This window comes from Balaenoptera borealis, assembly GCF_965194805.1.
Source record: "Balaenoptera borealis genome assembly, chromosome: 1".
Lineage (NCBI taxonomy): Eukaryota > Metazoa > Chordata > Mammalia > Artiodactyla > Balaenopteridae > Balaenoptera > Balaenoptera borealis.
In genome coordinates this window covers 176,037,797-176,058,071 of record NC_138860.1, presented here as the reverse complement: position 1 = coordinate 176,058,071, position 20,275 = coordinate 176,037,797, and the positions used below count along the sequence as shown (strand labels likewise).

The window sequence follows — 20,275 nt, the reverse complement described above, 5'->3', positions numbered from 1 at the left end:
TGCTGTCCCCACCCCAGCTGGGTGCTTTCCAAAAAAAAAAACATGCACATACACATGTACACTGTCCCCACCTCCCCAAAACAACCCACCACTATCTCCAGCTCTGCAGGCCTGCTCTGTGGAGGCTGGCAAGCCCCCCATGAGGCCCCTTTTGGGCTGTGGGCATCCTACTCCTTATGTGGGCAGCATCTGTGGATGACAGGGAAGGAAGAAAGATACAGACATACAGACCTTCCAGCGATTGCCACATTCATTGCATAAGACAAAGGTAGTCATGGGCTCATCAGCACTGCGTGTCTGCACCTGAGAGAAAAAGAGAGCAGGGACCACTCATGAAGTCACTTTCCTGCTCTAGGACCTGCTATGGCTCCCACTGTCTGTAGAAGTAGGTCCAAATCCCAGAGGTTGGCACCATTACTCCCACTCCACTTTGGCAATTCCCTTATCACTAAGAATTCCATTGTGTATTCATATGTTTTCCATCAGCTCACTTCCAGTATCTCCCTGGCTCAACCTGACCTTTGCACTCTCAGTCTTGTTGTTGATTCTTCTGAACTGATCTGTCTTCTCTTGCTTCAAGACTCATCTCCTACAGGAAAAATGAACACATCCTATTGGATGTACCTCTCTGATCAGAACTGAGTGAGCTGGAAGCACCCTTAGGGATCATCCAGTTTGTTCTTTATTTTACAGGTGGAAGAACTGAGACCCAGAGACGAAAAGGGATTTGAAGATCATTGGGGATATTTAATATTGTTTTCTAGTTTCTCATCCCCTTAACCAGACCATTCAGGTGCAGAAACCAGGTTTCCCACAGCAAATCCCTGGTATTTCCAGATTTAACAATTGCTGTTCTGATTTTCTGCAGCCAACCCTGGACGGCCATGACATGTAGCAAGTTGTTGCTTTGTGGACACTCAGCTATGAACATGTCAGCTGGAGTCTGTGGAGTGGGGGGAAGTTCCCCTGCTAATGGGTGAGTCCAGCAGTGGGCCAGGAGGACACAGCCTAGCACAGCCTTGTCACTGCAGAGCAATGACACCTGAGGAAGGATACCACTGGGGTCTCTCTGTGGAGAGAGAACTTTGCGAATGGGCATTTGACTTCTGGTGGGAGGCGATGCACAGGAGGCATGTCATTCCACAGGGAAACGTGCTTGGAAGGGAGCAGGAACTTGCACACACACCTCCAGATTCCTGAACTAGAATTCTCCGAGGGACTCCTGAAAGGCAAGGCTCACTATTTCTGCTGTAGCCACAGATCCCCAAGGGCAAGGTGCTCTGATAAATCTTGCTTGAGAGCAGATGGGGGAATGAATAGAGTTCTAGAGTGACAAAGCACCAATTAGAATCCAAGAATATTGGTGCCCCAAGGGCATACATAACACGTACAACCCAGAAACAGCTTTTAAGTCTCAGAGAAGAGGCGTCCACAGCCTCCCACGGCTCCCCATGCCAGGGCAGTGGTCTTCACCCTTACGACTCGGGGCTAAATCCCTTAGGCTTTACTACCAAGTTGGCTGTATTGCAGGCAGAAAGGTCTGGATCTGGGTTTATTAACATCTCTGCCACTGTCTTTGCCACTTTAGACAAAGCCGCAAAACTTGTCCCCGTCTGGACCTCGGCTTCCCTGTGTGTAAAGTGAGGGAGCAGAGTTTTTATTGCTAAGTTCCCTTCCAACCATCTGTGACTCTACAGTTGTTCTGTGCCCTGTGAGTCTGGTCCCTCTTATTCTTGCTTCAGGGAAGGCCAGAACACGCTGGCCAAGCCTCACAGACTCAGATCTGGGTGCTTCTGCGTGTATCTTTTCTAGAAGCCACAGATGTATCATGTTGGTGTACCAAGACTTGCCCTTCTCTCTGCAGCCCAGAGTTTTAGCCTTTTCTCCCCGCTGGCTTCTCCCTAAGCTCCTCCTGGCCCCTGTCGCCTCCTCCCCCCCTGGCCCCTCCCCCACCCCATACCTGGTTATAGGTGCAGTTTTTCTTCTTGCATTTGCTGCACTGGAAGAGGTCGGTGGTGGTGCCGCCTGTCTTGGCCATCTGGTGCTCTCGGATGGCCTCTTGGGTCATGGCATTCCTCAACTCCCTCAGCTCATCACTGGCCATTTCCTGGCGAGAAATGAGTCTGCCCTTCAGGGCCAGGGAGCCCCAGGAGCCCTGGCCCTGTCCCAGCTGGGAAAAGGCTTTATCAGAAGAGTCCCCATTCTGCCTTTGGGTGGAAGGTCAAACCTGGGTGCTCCAACTGGGCCAAGTACAGTAGGGCACATATAGGAGAGTACAAGGCAAATAGCTTCCCCCAGGATCAACACTCTTGTGTACATTGCCTCAGGTACTCTTGTGTACCTTCCTGCATAAGCTGACTTCATTACTGACCACCTGATCTATGATGTTCCCCTTGTCCTTCCAGTCTGGACTTGACCCACTGCCCGTCTGAGCTGGGATCCCTGCCCGGCCAGGCCATTCTGCCTGGTGGGAACCTTGGTCTCGACTATTCATGACTTACTGCTGTTACCCCCACCCAAGCAGGACCTGAAGCTCCTGGGTTCACACAACTAACTGCTCACCTGTGATTGCATCATGGAATATCTTTTTCTATAAGTTCCTACAGAACAGAGCCTCCTGTCTCTCGTCAGCTCACTGTAGGCACTTAGTGTCTGCATTATTCAGGTCCTCCCCTTTTCTGTCCCTCCCCTGGCCATTGGACTTGCCTTGAACTTCTTCCAGAAGAGAGCAGAGAGGGAGACACTCAAACCGGAGAGAGCTCTAGTTAGTGTTGGTTTTGGGGGAGGAAGATGGCTGAAGCTAATTTTTTTCCTTTTTAAGATTTTTTTGATGTGGACCATTTCTAAAGTCTTTATTCAATCTGTCACAACACTGCCTCCGCTTCTATGCTTTGGTTTTTCGGCCAAGAGGCATGGGGGATCCCAGCTCCCCAGCCAGGGATGGAACACGCACCCCTTGCACTGGAAGGCAAAGTCCCAGCCACTGGACCGCTGGGGAAGTCCCGAAGCTAATGTTAAAAGAAGATTTGGGGAGTTCCCTGGTGGTCTACTGGTTAGGATTCAGTGCTTTCACTGCTGCGGCCTGGGTTCAATCCCGGATCAGGGAACTAAGATCCCGCAAACCACGAGGCATGGTCAAAAAAAAACCAAACAAAAAAACTTTTTTTTTTTTAAAGAGGATTTGGCACTGGCTAAACATTTTAATTATTGCCATCTGGCATGACCCCTTAAACTGTGTAGAACAGAGTTGGTACAAAGGTCAAACGAATTTAGTATGCTGACTGCTACATTATAACCACTTGGGTTTCTTGACAAAATGCATTTTCCTATGAATCCAAAACCCTAAGGGCAGGTCCAGGAATATGCATTTTTATTAGTGCCCCCAAGTTATCCTAGTACACACGAATGTCCTACTGTGTCAAATTCAAGGACTAGGTCCTAACCAATGGCAGGGGTATATACAAAAACAAGTCAACCCCAGGCCATATAAGCAAAAAGCAGCTAACTTTAATGTTGGGGGACTTTCCAGAGCATAATACATTTATTCATTCAAAATGTATTGGATGTCAATTTCTTGAATGCCTTTGGCTGCAGGGGTGGCTAATTTGTAGCATTTACGATTTCCATGGTGTAAACACTCCCACCATGGCCATTTTCAAGCTACTATGTGATACAACTGAATGCAGAGTTGGGAAGAGCTACACATAATCATCTCTCTTGAGCTGGTAGGAGCTGGCTCCAGCCCACCACTGCCTCTAAGCCCTAAGGATTCAGACCTGATTTGGTTCCTGTCCCCAGGTAATGCTAATCTAGTAGAACAGCCAAGCATTTGAACAAGATTGCAAGATAGTGTAGGAGGTACTAAAGCAAAGGTATACAAAGTGTAGGGAAAGCCCATATGGTGGCTAACTGCCTGGGGGCAGGGAGGCTCATTAAAGAAGCTGACACCTTCCCCAGTCTTGAAAGATAAGCAGGACTTCCTGAGGGGGATGGCACAAGAGAATAATAGATGCCAGAGATCAGAGGACAAGAATAACATGTTTGGGGAAGGGTACTCAGTGTGGGTCAAGGTGAGGAGTGTGGGAGATGTGGCTGTGGGTCAGACTGTGCCAGCTAAGAAATAGAGAACAGGAAATCGACTATGCTTCAATTAAAAAAAAAAAAGAAAAAAGAAATAGAGATCAGGAAAACTCTATCCACTTACCAATCCATTTACCTATCTCTTCCTGCCTCATTTAGGAGGCAGCATCAAAGACACATGGGGTCAGTACAGTAATATAGAAAATAAGGTCGAAAATGAGGAAAATAAGTGTAGAGATGACACTGGATCTTCACGTCATGTACAATGTGAATTTGCTAAATATTTGTTGAGTACTTATGACACACCAGGCACTGGCTTTGACGCTGGGAACAAAACCCCTAGCCTTGTGGGCTGCCAGTATGTCCACTCAACAGCTCTAATGGGTATCTCAGAATCTGCCCCATTCTTTGAATCATCTGGGTTTGAGAGAAAAAGAGAGAAGGAGGAAGAATGAGGGAATCAGGTGGACCAGGAAAGAGACATAAAAAGGGAGTTAGGGAGACACAGGAGGCAGAGAGGGATGTCCACTCACTCACACAGGCATCGGCTGCCCCAGGCTCTGCCTGACGGGAGCCCCTGGCCTCTGAGCCACAGCATAGCAGGCAGCCCAACCCCAAGCTGTTATTTTTCTTTTTTCTTTTTTTAAATATTTATTTATTTGGCTGTGTCGGGTCTTCGTTGTGGCACACGGGATCTTCGTTGCGGCACGTGGGATCTTGCACTCGTTGCGGTGCGTGGGCTCCTCTCTAGTTGTGGCATGCGGGCTCAGTAGTTGTGGCGCATGGGCTTAGCTGCTCTGCAGCATGTGGAATCTTAGTTCCCTGACCAGGGATCGAACCTGCACCCCCTGCATTGGAAGGCGGATTCTTTACCACTGGACCACCAGGGAAGTCCCTGTTATTTTTCTTCCTGGAGCAAAAATGGTCCTATATTTCTTTCTTTTTTTTTTTAAGAATTTTATTTATTTATTTATTTGGCTGCGACATGCGGGATCTTTTAGTTGCAGCATGCGGGATCTAGTTCCCTGACCAGGGATCGAACTTGGGCCCCCTGCATTGGGAGCACGGAGTCTTAACCACTGGACCACCAGGGAAGTCCGATCCTCTATCTTGTATAAAAACTTCCTGCCTAGAGCAAAAGTTGACCCCAGGAAGGAGGGCTCCTGGGCCTCCGTTGCCTGGGTTGCGGGCAGGGGGCTCCTCAGCGGCTGGCACTGGCAGTCCCTGTGGAGGGCGTGATGCAGTCCTGGCTTGCTGCCCTTGGCCTGGTCAGCCTCTTCTTGGGCCTGGGTTGATCACCCAATTCTCTTGCCCTGTTCTAGTGAATAGTCCTTGGATGGGGCCAGACTTGGCCGGTTCCTTTGCTGAGACTTCTGGGGCCTGTCTTTGTCCTAATTCAGTCACCCAGCTCTGTTCTGGCCTCCAGCTTCTGGGAACTTGCTGGGTTTGGCTCACACCTGTGCCTACACCTTGCTCTTGGTTCTCCGGGCCCTGGTTTCCCAATGTTTCTGGAACTGCCTGTAAGACAGTCTCTTGATAGCATTCCCACGACACACACACAAAGAGAAGCAGAGGGACCCCAGAGCCACAGAGTGAGGGACAGAGAGAAGGAAATGCAGGCTGGGTTCCCATCAAAGTCACAGCTTCACCTCACAGGGAAGGATAATACTCTGTTAAGTCAAGTTGCAATTTGTAACTCTGGGTATATGTTGTTATTTGCCTAAAAAGAGCATATATTTTAGATTAAGCCAAAAGATATCCCTGTCCACCTGTGCAAAGTTCCCCATTTTATCCTAAAGCCAGGGCTCTTTGTAAAATTTTGGGTATTTGAGGAAAGCAGCAAACCCTCTTCTCAGAAAAATGTACACGTACACATTACATAACACACACACCACACACCTGCATACACCACACACTAACCACACACACCACACACACATACACTACATCACACAAACCACACATACATACACATCACGCACACCATAAACACACAGAGGCACACTCTTGACAATACTTTCAGAGGGTTCCCAGACACCCCAAGGCACACCCAGACTCCAGGACGTCAGTGCATTTCCCCTCCCCTTCTCTGGGCCGCTTGGATCTAGTAGCGCTTTAGCAGTGCCATTGCCACGTGCTTGCAGGGAATCCACTGAGTTAGCTCTGGCAGCAAAGAGCCACTCATACCTGAGGGTGTACAAAGGTCTTTCCAAGATAGAGACTCTGAAATAAACAGATCTGGGATCAAATCCTCATCATCACTTATGAGTTGAGGGTGGCCTCAGTTTTCTCATCCACAAAATGGGGATAATATTTCCTCTTTGACAGCACTGTGATGAAATGGCCAGTGAATGGGCCTAACATATACTAATTCCTGGGAGGGCTTTGCTTGCCTTAACCTTCTAAACACTTCACATGTGTTAACTCATTCAATCCTTCATGGGATAGCTGTTATTACTTCCACTTTATGGATGAGAAAACTGAGACACAAAGAGGTTAAGTGGCTGGTCTTAGATCACACAGCTAAGTGGCACAGGCAGAAGTCAAACCCGGGCAGTTCGGCGCAGGCCCCGAGCTTCTAACCACTGCACATACTTCCTCAAACAGGCTTGTTCCCTTTACCTTCCCTTACTGATCCCTTCAAGCTGGGTCAATCCTTCCCTCCTGTAAGTTCCCATGGTGGCTCTGTCCTGGCAGCCACCACCGCTGTATTATATGTATTTGTACACATGTCTGTCCCTGCACCTTGGGCTGTGCTCCATGGAGTCAGGGACTCCGATTCTGGCTTCGGCCCAGAGCTGAGTAATGGGATATAGGACTGAACGAGGCAGAAGAGGGAGGCAGATCACAAGGCAGGGAGGAGAGGGTGCTCCGGGGCCAGACAGCTTGGCTCCTGGCATCGACCTTTTCTAGCTGTGTGCACGGGCAGATCACTTAAGTCCTCTGAGCCTCAGTATCCTCACCTATAAGGTGGAGATGATAAACATTTCTGTCTCGGGTGGCGTGAAGCTAGAATTGGCCGACACACCAAAGCGATTAGCACAGTGCTGAAGACATGGTAGCTGTGTTCACTGTCCTGATGGTCCAGGGGCCCTGAGGGATGGGGAGTCTTAGATGGTCCGGCTAGGGAAGCCCCTGTTTCATCACTGAGTTACAAGCCAGTGCCTCTCAGACTTGGGCAAGGCTGGAGGGGCCCGGCCCCTTGTCCCACCACGCAGAGGTCCCGGCCCCGACCCTCACCTCTGCCGTCATCTTGGCAATGAGCCCAGAGGAGATGGCCCCACTGAGCACGTTCTGCCTCAGGCCGGGGTTCCTGGGGTCCTTGAGGTTGCTGATTCGGCTGCGCACGCGGTTCCGGTACTTCATATCTGTGCTCTTGAGCTCCTGGTAGATATGTGACACAGTCAAGGGCCAGCCACTCGCAGAGGAGCACAGAAGGACGGGGAGCCTGTCCCTGAAGCCCGAGGAGCTGCAAGGCCACCTCTTCCTTTCCTTGGACTTTTACAAGGGGTCAGGCACCTTTGTGGCCTCTGACTCCCCAAGTAGGGGGTCTCACTTGGGCATTTGGGGTCAGTCACATATCAAGGAAAGGAAATAGCCTCCAAGGTGACAGCAGGTCATCTCAAGCACTGTGGTGTCAGGGACCCCAGGAATGGGCAGCCTGGGTTTGTCTAAGCCTCTTGTGTGACCTCAGGTGAGTCCCATGACCTCTTTGTGCCTCGGCTTCCTTATTTATAAATAAAAGGCCGTTATGAGGATTCCGTGAGCTAAGCTGCATGAGGCACCAGCGTGGTGTCTGGGGCATGTCAAGTGCTCAACATTTGGGGGCTAAGATGATAGTGACGACGATAACCTCTAGTTTGAAAGGGCCTCTGGAGGTTGTAAGTCCAGCCGTCAGAGGAAAACATAAGATTAGGGGCCACATGTCTAAGGCTCTAGGCAGTATTGCAATAAAGAAATCGTCGAGTTTTGTTTACTCTGGTGTTCCCAAAATATTAGAGCATAGACCCACCTGCCTGCCCCTCCTCCCTTTTCTCTGGGAATACTTTTCGCGGAACCCACTTTGGGAATTGCTGGTCAGAGTTACTTCGCTCATTAATAGATGAGGAAGCTGAGGCTTCGAAAGGGTGCAGGCCCTTGCTCAAGGTCACAGGGCACATTCCCGGCAGAGTCAGGGCTGAAAGCCAGACCCCCTCCTAACGGTAATGCTCTCTCCACTCACCCGGCAGGAAGTCGCCCCTGGCCACCGACCACAGTGAGTTATCTGTCCAGACACTGCATCCCAGACAGGCCTCCCACCCCCTCCTCCCTTCTCCATCCTCTGGAGGACCTCAGGGAACAAAGCCACATTTTCTTGGTCTCCTAAGCTAAGAAGAATCAGGAAGATGAAGCCTTTGCTGGGAAAAACCATATACAAGAAAGAGAACGTGGGGAATGTGGGAAAATGGACACAGCTGGCTTTCTCGAAGTGGTGGGAGGGAAGGTGGTATTATTTATGTTTTCCTTGATTGTTGTTTGTACAATACAAATGTGAAAAGAAAGAATATGCCCTAATGCATCTGAAAGCCAAAATATTTGTTTAAAAATCTGTGTTTGAGATTCTTGGAGGTGGGGATCTGCTTGATATGTGGGGACAGCAGGGCTGGTAATCCTTTCATCAGCCTCTTCCTGAGTCTGCCTCCATTTCCTGAGGTCACAGAGGGGGATGAGGTGGAGTGCAGACCTAGGGATCATAGGCCCCTACCCCCCCAGACGAGCACATGTGAGCCCCACGGCTGCCATGTTAGTCCAGGGTCGCTGCAAAGAGGTCAGATCTTTTTTAGGACATAGAGCTTTCAAGCCCCCAAACTTATCCTTCCCCTGACCTCCCACCACCTAAGAACAAAGAGCTAAAGGGTTGGTGCAGCTTTGATTTCCTTTCCTTCAGAAGAGGGTCGTTCAACGAGGGAAGGCCAGCAGTGGAACTATGGACTGGATCACCCACCTTTGTCTCTAACTGGGCTTGAAGGTGGAGGGACCTGCTTGGAGGGACAACTGTTTGGGAGAAAACAAAGATGAAGCTCCTGAGAGTTCTGATACCTCATGTTCTGTGTTACTGAATTAATTGGAAATTATGAAAATGTACTTGGAGAGGTGTTAGATTAGCTCAAGAAGTGCTGGTTAATAACTAAATGATGGTGGAGGGAAACTCCCAGATATGTTGAAAGATAATAGGGTGGTTCTCAGGCAGGAGATGGAAGCAGGAAGTTTGTTTTCTGAGATCGGCCCCTGTACCTTCCCAACCCCAGCTGAGCCCCTAGGTAGAGCCTGGAAGGCCAGAAAAGGGCCTTAATGGGACACTCAGACCCCTGTTCCCTGGGGATTCTGTTCCCACCCTCCATACCTTTTTGATATGCAAAGCTTTGTCTCCAGTAAAAGGAATTCCATGCATTCATTCAGTGGGGCATAGTGTGGAGGGATTCCCCCTCCAAGACAGAAATCTTGGGAATTCCCCGGTGGTCCAGTGGTTAGGACTCCACGCTACCACTGCAGGGGGCCCGGGTTCGATACCTGGTCAGGGAACTAAGATCCCTGAATGCTGTGTGGTGCAACCAAAAAAAAAAAAAAAATCTTCCGGTGCAATCGGCCATATCACATGGTAGTCACTTCCTCTGTCTAGACAAGGCTGCTTTCAGACAGTGGAGGCATGGCACATAAAGGAAGAACTCAGGACATGGAATCCAAAGACCAAGGTTTTCAGTTCAGCTTTGATATCCAGTAGTTCCTGAGCCTCAGTTTCCTCATCTGTAAAATGGGAACAACAGCCCCTGCCTCACAGAGATTATTGCAAGTATTAACAGAGGTAGGAAGTGTCAATTGCCCAGGACACAGTGCCTGGTACATATTAGGGGGTCAAACATGGGAGCTGTTATCTTCAGAGGAGGAAGAGAGGGAAGGGCTGAGCGCAAGGAATGCTGTCCTCTCTCTCTGTCTCGACTCATTGACAATGTCACAACCCAGGCACGTCAAGACACAGCCTGGGGACTTCCCTGGAGGTCCAGTGGTTAAGACTTCGCCTTCCAATGTAGGGGATGCAGGTTCGATCCCTGGTTGGGGAGCTAAGATCCCACATGCCTCATGGCCAAAAACCAAAACATAAAACAGAAGCAATATTGTAACAAATTCAACAAAGACTTCAAAAAATGGTCCACATCAAAAAAAAAAAAAATCTTAAAAAAAGAAAAAAGACACAGCCTGTCTGAGCCCTCAGGTTCTACAGTCACATTTTCTGGGTTCAAATCATCCCAACTCTGCCACTACTATTAACTGTATGAGCTTGGGCATGTAACTTAGCTGCTCTAAGCCTCAGTTACCTCATCTGTAAAATGGGATTAATCCCACAGGGAACCTACCTTGTGGGATTGTTCTCAACGTGAAATGATGTACTGCTCGTAAAGAGCTTATCAAAAGGCCGGCAGGTGCCAAACTTAATAGATGTTAGCTAGAATTAAGAACTCAGGTTCAGGGGCAGAGCAGGGGCCTATGCCTGAGTCCTTCCACTGCCCACTCACTGTCCTGGATCCCTTGTACTTGGGAGACCTGTCGCTGGACAGTTCAGGCACCCACAGCCCTGGCACAGCTCAAGGATATGGTCTTCGATTTCTGATGCCATCTTGTCACAGTTGACCCCATAGTCCTTGTAATTGTCTAAAAGAGATTCGGGAAACACAGGCATCAGCTGGAGATGACGTTGGCAGTGAGGCCTGCTTGGACAGGGGACTCTAACATCCTGTAGCACTTTCAGGGTGCTGAGAAAGACCACCTCTCCCTGACCTTGGGAAGCCCTCCCTCCCCCGTCCCTGGCCCAGGCCCTCTCACCGTCCGCCTTCAGGGCCGCGGAGAGCATCTCCACACACTTGTCCCGGACGGAGTCCCCCGTGAGATAGCAGGGCGCCAGGAGGCAGACAGAGGGGGCAAAGGTGGGGCTCGAGGGGCTGCTGGGTGTTCTGGGAGTCTCTGCTTTCGATTTGCCGCTGTTTGATCTGAGGATGACAATCAGTAATAGACATTTTGACATTAAGTGAATAAAGCATTTACTGAGCACCATTCTAGATGTTTTTATGGATGATCTCCTTTAATCCTCATAAAAACCATATGAGGAAAGCACTATATATATATGTATTTCTTTTGGCTGTGCGGCGTGTGGGACCTTATTTCCCCAACCAGGGATTGAACCCGCGTCCCCTGCATTGGAAGCGTGCAGTCTTAACCACTGGACCGCCAGGGAAGTCCGGAAGGTACTATTTTAGGCACTTGACATGGATCATCTCATTTAATCCTCCTAACAACCCCATGAGGTCTGTACTATACGTAGCCCCATTTTAGAGTTATATTTTAAAGTGCATTTTAGAGAGAGAGATGCATTTAAAATAATACGACAGGTCACATATCTGGAAATCAGTAGAACCAGAATTGAAACACAAGAGGGTGAACTCTGGTACCCAGGCACTTAGCCAAACACTGTGCTCTACTGAGAGGTTACAGAAAGTGTAACGATGCCAATAACTCTATCATCCACCAGGCACCATGCTAGCTGCTCTCTCTATCTGCTCTCATAGAACCATCTATTCACTCATTCAATAAATATTAGGCACCTATTTTCCAGGTACTGTGCTAAGAACAAGGGATAAAGCAGACAAACCAGAAAAGTTCCCTCACTACAGTCCAGTGAATAATGAATTTACCACCACTTAAGAGAATTGTCTTTAACCATGTGCCAGGAACTGTGCCAGGCACTTTAGGAGCATTTTCTAATTTGATCCTCACAGCAGTCCTTGGAAGTAGGTACTGTAATCATCCCCATTTGCAGATGAGGAAACAGAGTTACACTACTGAGATCTGCCTAAAGTTACAACGCTAAGATTTGAACCTAGATCTATCTGATTCCAGTGTCTATGCTCTTAACTCCTATGATACACTGTCTAAGAATGATCCCATTATGGTTTTGGCTTAAAAGACCACAAATATATATGAACTGGAAGGATAACCATGTGTCTTAGCTCGGGCTGCCGTAACAAAGTACTATAGACTGCATGACCTAACAGAAAATCTTTTCTCACAATTCTAGAGACTGCAAAGTCCAAGATCAAGGTGTCGGTTTATTTGGTTTCTGGTGAGAGCTCTCTTCCTGGCTTGTAGACAGCCTCTTTCTTGTTAAGCCCTCACGTGGTGGAGAGAGAACAAGTGAGCTCTCGAGGTGTCTCTTATAAAGATGCTAATCCTATTGGATCAGGGTTCCACCTTCATGACCTCATTTAACCTTAATTACCTCCGTAAAGGCCGTATCTCCAAATACAGTCATATTGGGGGTTGGGGCTTTAACATATGAATTTTGAGGGACCACACATATTCAGACCATAACCCCATGTTAATAGCAATTATCTCTCTGAGATGGGATTATAGGAGATTTTCAGTTTCTTCTTTCACTTATACATATTTTCTAAGTCTTCTATAAAGAATATATCTATTGATACTTTTGTCATGAGAAACACTTTTTTTGTTTGCTAACATTTGACAATCATGAGTGGTCCCTCTGTGCTGATGGCTCAGACCGGAAGCTTCCTGTCTTCCTGTTCTCAAGAAGCCGCCAGCAAAAGGTGGAAGCAACCCAAGTGTCCATCAGTAGATGAATGTATGAATAAAATGTGGTATATAACACAATGGAATATTATTCAGCTATAAAAGGAATGAAATTCTGAAACATGCTACAACTTTGAAGACATTATGATAAGTGAAGTAAGCCAGATACAAAAGGACAAATATTGTAAGCGTCCACTAACATGAAGTACCTAGAGCAGTCAGATTCATAGAGTAGAATGGGGCTGGGGGAGGGGAGAATGGGGAGTTATTATTTAATGAGTATAGAGTTTCAGTTTCAGATGATGAAAAAGTTCTGGAGATGGATGGCGGTGATGGTTGTACAGCAATATGAACGTACTTAATACTAGTGAAGATGATGCTGGGCTTCTGAAAAGTCAAGCCCAAGAAATTGTGTCTGGGAGTGAGGCTGGCTGAGTAGCTCAAGCTTCCCAGTGTTAAAAACCTGGGGTTACAAGAGAATCCCATCCGACAACTTGCTGAACACTGATCAGTGTGAATTCTGCCGTCCGCCTCCTCATCCCCCAACTTGTGCTATTTGCCCTAACCTTGGATCCCCTCTGTCACCATAGATACCCTTGGACCACTGAGAGTTTTGTGTTCTCTGGAGCCTTGAGGTTCCTCAAAGGTGTCTCAGTGCTGCCACAGGAGTGGGGTGGTCTGAGGAGGGGAGGCTCTGCCCTTTTAAGGTTTATGGGTTTTTTTTTCATAGTTCCCCAACCTGAGATTGAAGCCAGACCCAGGGCAGTGAAAGCACCAAGTCCTAACCACTGGACCGCCAGGGAACTCCCAAGGTTTACATTTTGAATTCCCAAAAATTTTGTCCAAAGGGATTCCCTAGCTTTTATTTTTTTAATGCAGTTTGAACTTTACTCTTCTAGATTAATTTACCCTGGATGCTACCCAGCTCTGTCTGACAACTGGGTTGCCTGGCAGCAGAGCACAGGGAGGGATAGGGAAGCTGAGATCCAGCCAGCTCCTCCCGTAGTCAGATTTCAGCGGGAGTAAAGGTGTGGGTGCGGGAAGGCTGGGAAGGGCATAAACTCTAAAGTCTAAGGGCTGCCTGCGACCAAAATGAATCCCCCTGCACCCAACCCTGGTCTCGGCCCCTGGGCTCTCACCTGCACAGCCACAATAGCCCCAAAGCTGGTCTCCTCTTGCCCTCCTTACAATCTATTTGCCACACAGCAGCCTGGGGGGTCCTGATCCCATCGCTCCCCTGCTTCTGACCCTCTAACAGCTTCCAATCATTTTCAGCTTAAAGTCAAACTCCTCACCATGGCCTCCTACCCTCCCCTCTACATCTGGCCCCTGCCTCCCCTTCTGACCTAATCTCATGCCCCACTCCCCTCACAGTTCACTGAAGTCCCCCACTGCACTGCTGCTTTCTGTTTCTTAAATACACCTATCACTCCCACCACAGTGCCTTTGCACTGGCTGGTCCCTCCTCCTGGAAAGCTCTTCCTCCTCCAGCTTTTCCTACAACTGATGACTGGTGCTTTCCCACCAGGCAGGTCTCAGCTCAAATGTCACATCCTCAGCGAGGCCTTCCCTGACCACCCCAGCCAAGCCGACTGTCCTGCCCTGTAACTCTCTAGCACATGACCTGATTTCTTTCATTCACAGCACTTATCCAAGTCTAAAATTAACTTGTTTATGTGTTTATAAACACTGTCTGCCTCCATCTCCAGATTACAGGTTCCAGAGTATGAGGACCCCATCAGCTGGTTCACCATTGTCTTCCAGCACCTGTGATAAGGCTCTAGGTAGACACATGATAAATCTTTGTCAAATGAATGAATAGATGAGGAATTGAGGGAGTTGGCCACAAAGAGATGAAAGGCACATCCAGGGGTCTAGACAGAGCTGAAATGGGCAGGGGCAGGTCCTCTTTGGAAAACCAGCTGCCCCACTTCTCTAGGCTTAAGAGAGGGATCTCCCTCTGAGCCAGCATCTGTCAACTCCCACAACCTGGGCCAACCTATCTCCTACACCTGGGATGGAGCCCCAGATTCTTCCTGGTGCTGCCCTTCACTGACCTGTGTGCCCATCACCACACCCTCAATGTCTAGCACTCACCAATGGGGAACCACCAGGAGTCAGTAGCGCACTGCTTGGAAGGAGGCATAATAGTAAGAAACATTAACAACAGTTGTCATTTTGGGGACAGCTACACTGGGGTGGTATATTTATTAAGAACCCAGGCTCCAGAGCCAAACTCCCAGGTTCAGTGTCTGACACCACCACCTTGTAGCTATTTGACCTTGGGTCAGTTCCTTAACCTCTAGGTGCCTCAGTTTTCCCACATGTAAATGGAGAAAACAATAGTACCCACATTATAGAGTTGCTTAGAAGATTAAAGCACCTAAGAGAGTTCCAGACACAGACTATTTACAGAGATTGCCACATTAAGTGTGAGTATTATTACTAAGCATTATGCATCTATTGAGTACTCATTTGGGTTAGGGATGGTGCTAAGCATTTCGTTATCTCATTTGATCCTCACAGTGACCTTGAGAGGTGGGGTCATAGTTATCCCCATCTTACAGTTCAATAGACTGAGGCTCAGAGAGTTGAACTGACTCTCTCAAGGTTATCCAACTTGCAAATGGCAGAGTCAGACCACACATCTAGCTCTGTCTGCCTTCCAAATTCTTTTCAACACATCTCACTGTGTCCCTAAAAAGCGGAGAGTTTTCCAGAGTCCCCTTACCTGGACTAGGCTGGGCTGCCTGCTGCATTTTCCCCCCCACCTTCCTGGCAAGGCACTTCCAGCCTTAGTCCCTCCTCTTGGCTAGGAGCTGGCTGGCTGGCTGGGATTCGTGTCTGGACGGCATATCAGGCAGCCACGGTCATTTTGCTTTCAATGCACATGATTGGGAACTGCGCCAAGTTGCAGAGAGGGCATCATCGGCGGGGGCGGGGGTGGGGGTGTTGGATGTGTCAGCAGCTTCCTTCTGCTCCCCGGATGTGCCAGTGCCAGCACCAGCCTGTGGTCTGACATCACCAAGTTCTTAAAAAATCCTCCTGCCCCAGGACTGAGCAGAGGCACCTGGAGGCCCGTCTTGCTGCTCCTATGCGCCACCTCGAGGGCATTTTGGTTACTGCACCACCAAGCCTGCGGAAACTGCTCAGGTGAAAACAAAAGTCAACCGATTAAGACAAATGGTCCTAAGGGCAGCTGGCAAAGTGCAACCTTATTCTCTGTCACAGTGGTGGCCTTTGTGGTCTGTCCCCTGGTACTCCAGCTACAGTTCTCCAAGCACCATGCTCACTCATACTGCCACACCTCTGCATGTGCCATTCCCTCTGCCTGGGATGCCCTCAATTGGCTTGTCTACCAGGCAATTCATCTTTCACTTCTCAGCACAAATACTCTCTCTTCCCTGAAGTCTCCTTTGACTTCTCCAGTCATGTTGAGATACTGTGTTCCCATTACACGTTATATCTTCGAAAAACAAGCATTTTTTGGTGTCTGCCTCCACACTAGTGATTAGCTGTGTGAAGGCAGAGATCATGAGTTTGTATCTTTGCCTGGCTTTAGAGGCCACAAACTGGTTGGCTACAGATGTGTTTTGTTTGCCCTACTGTGTCTTAGAAAAATCTGAATATGTTGCCAACATATAAAATTGGGTGTTTCTTATGAAAATCTAATTGGCCAGCTTTCCTTAAAAAATTGGAAGGCATGGCACTCTGGGCCAGCATTCCCATAAAGCATCAACCAGCTGGGGCTGGGTAGTGGGTATCCCCTTCAGACGGGTAGGCACTCTCCACTAGTCACCCAGTGTGTAAACATGCCCTTGACCCCTGGAGGATGTTGAGTTTGCAAGAAGGTGCTCAACAAATATGCTTGCTGAATAAATGAATGAATGAGAAAGATAAAATAGAGAGGTAGAGAGTGCAGGAAACAGTCTGGGTAGTGGATAAAGTGAATTCACAAGACTTGTTTCTCTTCCTTTGGCTTGCCCACCCCCAATACTGAACCAGCAAGAAATGGCACAACTACTGGAAGGCCAAACATACTCTGCTTGACTGACCTTCAGAGAAAGAATGCATTATGAGAAGGGTGCCAAGAGACTTCCAGGCCACAAGGCAAAGTAAGGAGAGGAGCCTGAAGGTATAAATCCTTACACAAATGCCAAATGTATTTATTATAACATCGAACCCAGAAATGGGTTAGTGGTCAGTGCTTCATTTTCAGATAGGACAGTCCTTCTTTATGCAGGGCTGTCCTTTACATCTGGGACATTTAGCATCTCTGGCCCTTGCCTACTAAATTCCAGTAGTGCTCTTCTCCTCTCTCCCATTATTACATTATATTATAGACCAGAGGTTTGTGTCTCCCCCAAATTCATATGTTGAAGCCCTAACTGCCAGTGTGATAGTATTTGGAGGTGGGGCCTCTGAGAGATAATTTGGTTTAGATGAGGTCATAAGGGTGGGGCCCCATGATGGGATTAATGCCCTTATAAGAAGAAAAGAGATCACAGCCTGAAAGCTCCCTCTCTCTGTCATGTGCAGTCACAGCGAGAAGGTCTGCAAGCCAGGAAGAGGCTGCTTTAGAACCAGGATGATGCTGGAGCCTCAATTCCTAGGCCTCACCCATGGCAGACGTTGCTAACTGACTATAAAACTCCTTTCTTCTGACGTAGGATGCAGCCTCAGATTCGCTCTCCAAGCAGCAGTCCAGAGAGCCTCCACTCAATGGCTGGAGCTGGCACTCGGCTGCCAGGGTTGGGTTACGCAACACAGCAGCACCATCAACATACGGGCCTGTTTTATCTTCATGAAACCTTAAACGACCTAATATTTGCGCCTCTTCTTTTCTTTCCAATGTCAGTCTTACTGGTGCGTTAGGCCTAACGTAACTGGGCAGCTCCCACACACACTCCCCTAGAAGCCAGCACCCTTACCACTCCCTCTGGTCACCCCAGCATCCAGTATGGCCCCTGGACCTTAATCATTTGCCTTGATAGACCTTTAAGCCACTTCCTCCCCTCGCCCTGCTTCTCCTGCTCTGACCTCTGACCTCCCTCCTGGACGACAGTTCATGCTCCTCTCTCGATCCACAATCTCTCCTTGGTGATCTCATCCAGGTTTGTGGCTTCAAATGCTATCTACACATTAATGACTGAAATTTATATTTCCAGCCCAGGATTTCTTCCTGAATTCCAGCCTCGTTTAAGCTATTGCCTATTCAACTTCTTCACCTGAATGATTTATACACCCCTAAATCCAACATATCCAAACCTGAACCCTTGATCTCCCACCTCAAGCCTGATGTACAGAGTCCTCCCCATACCAATCCACGGCAACGCCATCCTTGCAGACACTCAGGTGAAAAGTCCTGGAGTCATCCTGACACATATTCTTCTCTCGTACCCCACATCCAATCCATCAGAAAATCCTGACAGCTCTCCCTTCAGAATATACCCGGGGTCCCCCACTTCTCCCCACCTCCACTGCTGCCACTCTGATCCAAGCCACCATCATATCTTGCCTGAATTATGGAAACAGTCTCCCAGCTGGTCTGTCTGCTTCTGCACCTGGCCCTAACAACCTAGCACAGCAGCTAGAGGGATCCTGATAAATTCGGTCATAGAATTTCCACGCTCAGCACCCTCCAAGGGCTCCTGTTTCACTCCATCTTCCAACTCCCCACCTCACTTATTCACTCCAGACCCACTGGCCACCTCACTGCCCCTTGACCCTGCCAGGCACACTCCCACTTCCGAGCACTTGGTTTGGAATGACCCCGATGTCTGCCAGGCTAATTCCTTTCATTTCTTTCACGTTTTTGCTCAAAGGTCACCTCCTCAATGAGGGCTCTCCTGACCACTGCAGTGACCATCCTTCCCAATCCCCCTCACTCTGCCCTATTGTTTTCCATAGCATTTATCACCTTTTGAACCATTGTGTGATTTACTTATCATATGTATTTCCTGTCTCCCCCATGAGAAAATAGGCCTCATGCCTGTGGGGATTTTTGTTTCTTTTGTTCACTGCTATATCCTCGGCACCTAGAACAGTTCTTGGCACATAGTAGGCCCTCAATAAACATTTGATGAATGAGTGACTTGATGATTTAGGGTAGATACCCTAACCAGTTCTGCCCAAACCCAGAGATCCCAGCCCAGGTACAGTCTCTCAAGACCCGTTCTCACTGGGTTCAACTTGACCTTGAGAATGTTCCCCAAACAGTGATGGGGCAATAGTGATTGGTCAGCCACCCCAGTGAAGGAGCCACACCTCTGATTCAGAGGCCCACCCAGTCTTACTGTGCGGTCTTAGAAATCAGAGGCAACGTAAGAGATGACGTTTCCTCCTCTCCCCTGCCTCGGGCTTCCTCCAGTAAAACAGAGAGAGACACACACGCTGAACGGGACTGCTGGGGTGGAGAAGTCCATGGCTCCCTTTACCTTTCCATCGATGGTCTTTTTGGAGAGGAGGTGGCCGAAGACTTGGAGTCCACAGAGTCTCTCCTGAAAGAAAAGAAACTGGAGATGACATACTCTCGTAGGCTAGCATGAGTACTGGTCTAGAGAGCTCAGAGGCCGGAGAGAAGGCATCCTGGAGCCAGGCCTGCCGCGCTGAGGATGACGAAGCCCATCTGGGCCACAGCTGCCTGGGAGGGAGAGCTCTAGGGGGTGCTGGCTGGTCACCCTCACCTACCCTCCATCAAATGAAGTAATACGAGGGAAGGAAACCAAGATCTGCCAAGCACCTAATACGTGTCAGATATGTTACATGTGTTATGTCATGTGTTACTAATTATTAATAACTAATTCTCAGCAGGCCCTTCCTCCTTGCTGTCAGGCAGGCCTTGGCTAGCTGGAATCGATGGATTGGAATTCCTGGGATTGTCAATTCTCATGAGGAGCTGGAGAAGATCAGCTTCAGACTCTCCTGTGGGCACCTTAAGAGGAGGAGAGAAGCATGTGGGCCTTGGAGCTAGAAGAGCTGGGTTTAAAACGGCAAGTGAGAAAGCAGGATACAGGACTTTGCTGGTGGTCTAGTGGTTAAGACTCTGTGCTTCCGCGGCAGCGGGGCACAGGTTCAATCCCAGGTTGGGGAAGTTTCACATGCCACACAGTGCGGCCAAAAAGAAAAAGAAAAAAGCAGGGCCCAAATTTAGATGCATACTGTGTCTGAAGTCAGGCAAGAAAAGTAATGCTTAGGAGGGGAAAAGATGAAAAGAAAATACATCCAAATGCTAACCATGGTTATATCAGGGTGATGGGATTAGAAGGGAAAAGTTTCCCCCCATTTTCCAAAATACATGTAGCTACAGTCTTTATACGGTAGAATGCATTTTCCCCTTTTTTTGGTTTTATCATTTTAATCTGCTTGTAAATTGTAACTCCCCAGGTCACTTACCCAGCTCTCCTTTTTATTTTTAAATTTTTATTTATTTATTTATTTATGGCTGCATTGGGTCTTTGTTGCTGCACGTGGGCTTTCTCCAGTTGCAGTGAGCAGGGGCTACACTTCGTTAGAGTGTGCAGGCTTCTCATTGCGGTGGCTTCTCTTGTTGCGGAGCACGGGCTCTAGGCGCGCG

General features: G+C 48.5%; 1 protein-coding gene across 2 annotated transcripts in view; it reads right to left on the bottom strand.

The window, feature by feature from the left end:
• TCEA3 (transcription elongation factor A3) overlaps positions 1-20,275 on the bottom strand; it is a 36,233-nt gene that overhangs the window by 3,206 nt on the left and 12,752 nt on the right. Inside the window, exons 5-10 of one of the 2 annotated variants that reach the window (XM_082367160.1) lie at positions 19,137-19,199; positions 10,939-11,102; positions 10,712-10,767; positions 7,321-7,476; positions 1,961-2,107; positions 232-303 (exon numbers count right to left, since the gene is read on the bottom strand). In XM_082367160.1, the coding sequence (XP_082223286.1) occupies positions 232-303; positions 1,961-2,107; positions 7,321-7,476; positions 10,712-10,767; positions 10,939-11,102; positions 19,137-19,199 (658 nt within the window). Of the gene's footprint in view, positions 1-231; positions 304-1,960; positions 2,108-4,404; positions 4,498-6,267; positions 6,304-7,320; positions 7,477-10,711; positions 10,768-10,938; positions 11,103-19,136; positions 19,200-20,275 lie in introns of those variants that run through there. The other variant, XM_082367159.1, reaches the window with a different exon arrangement.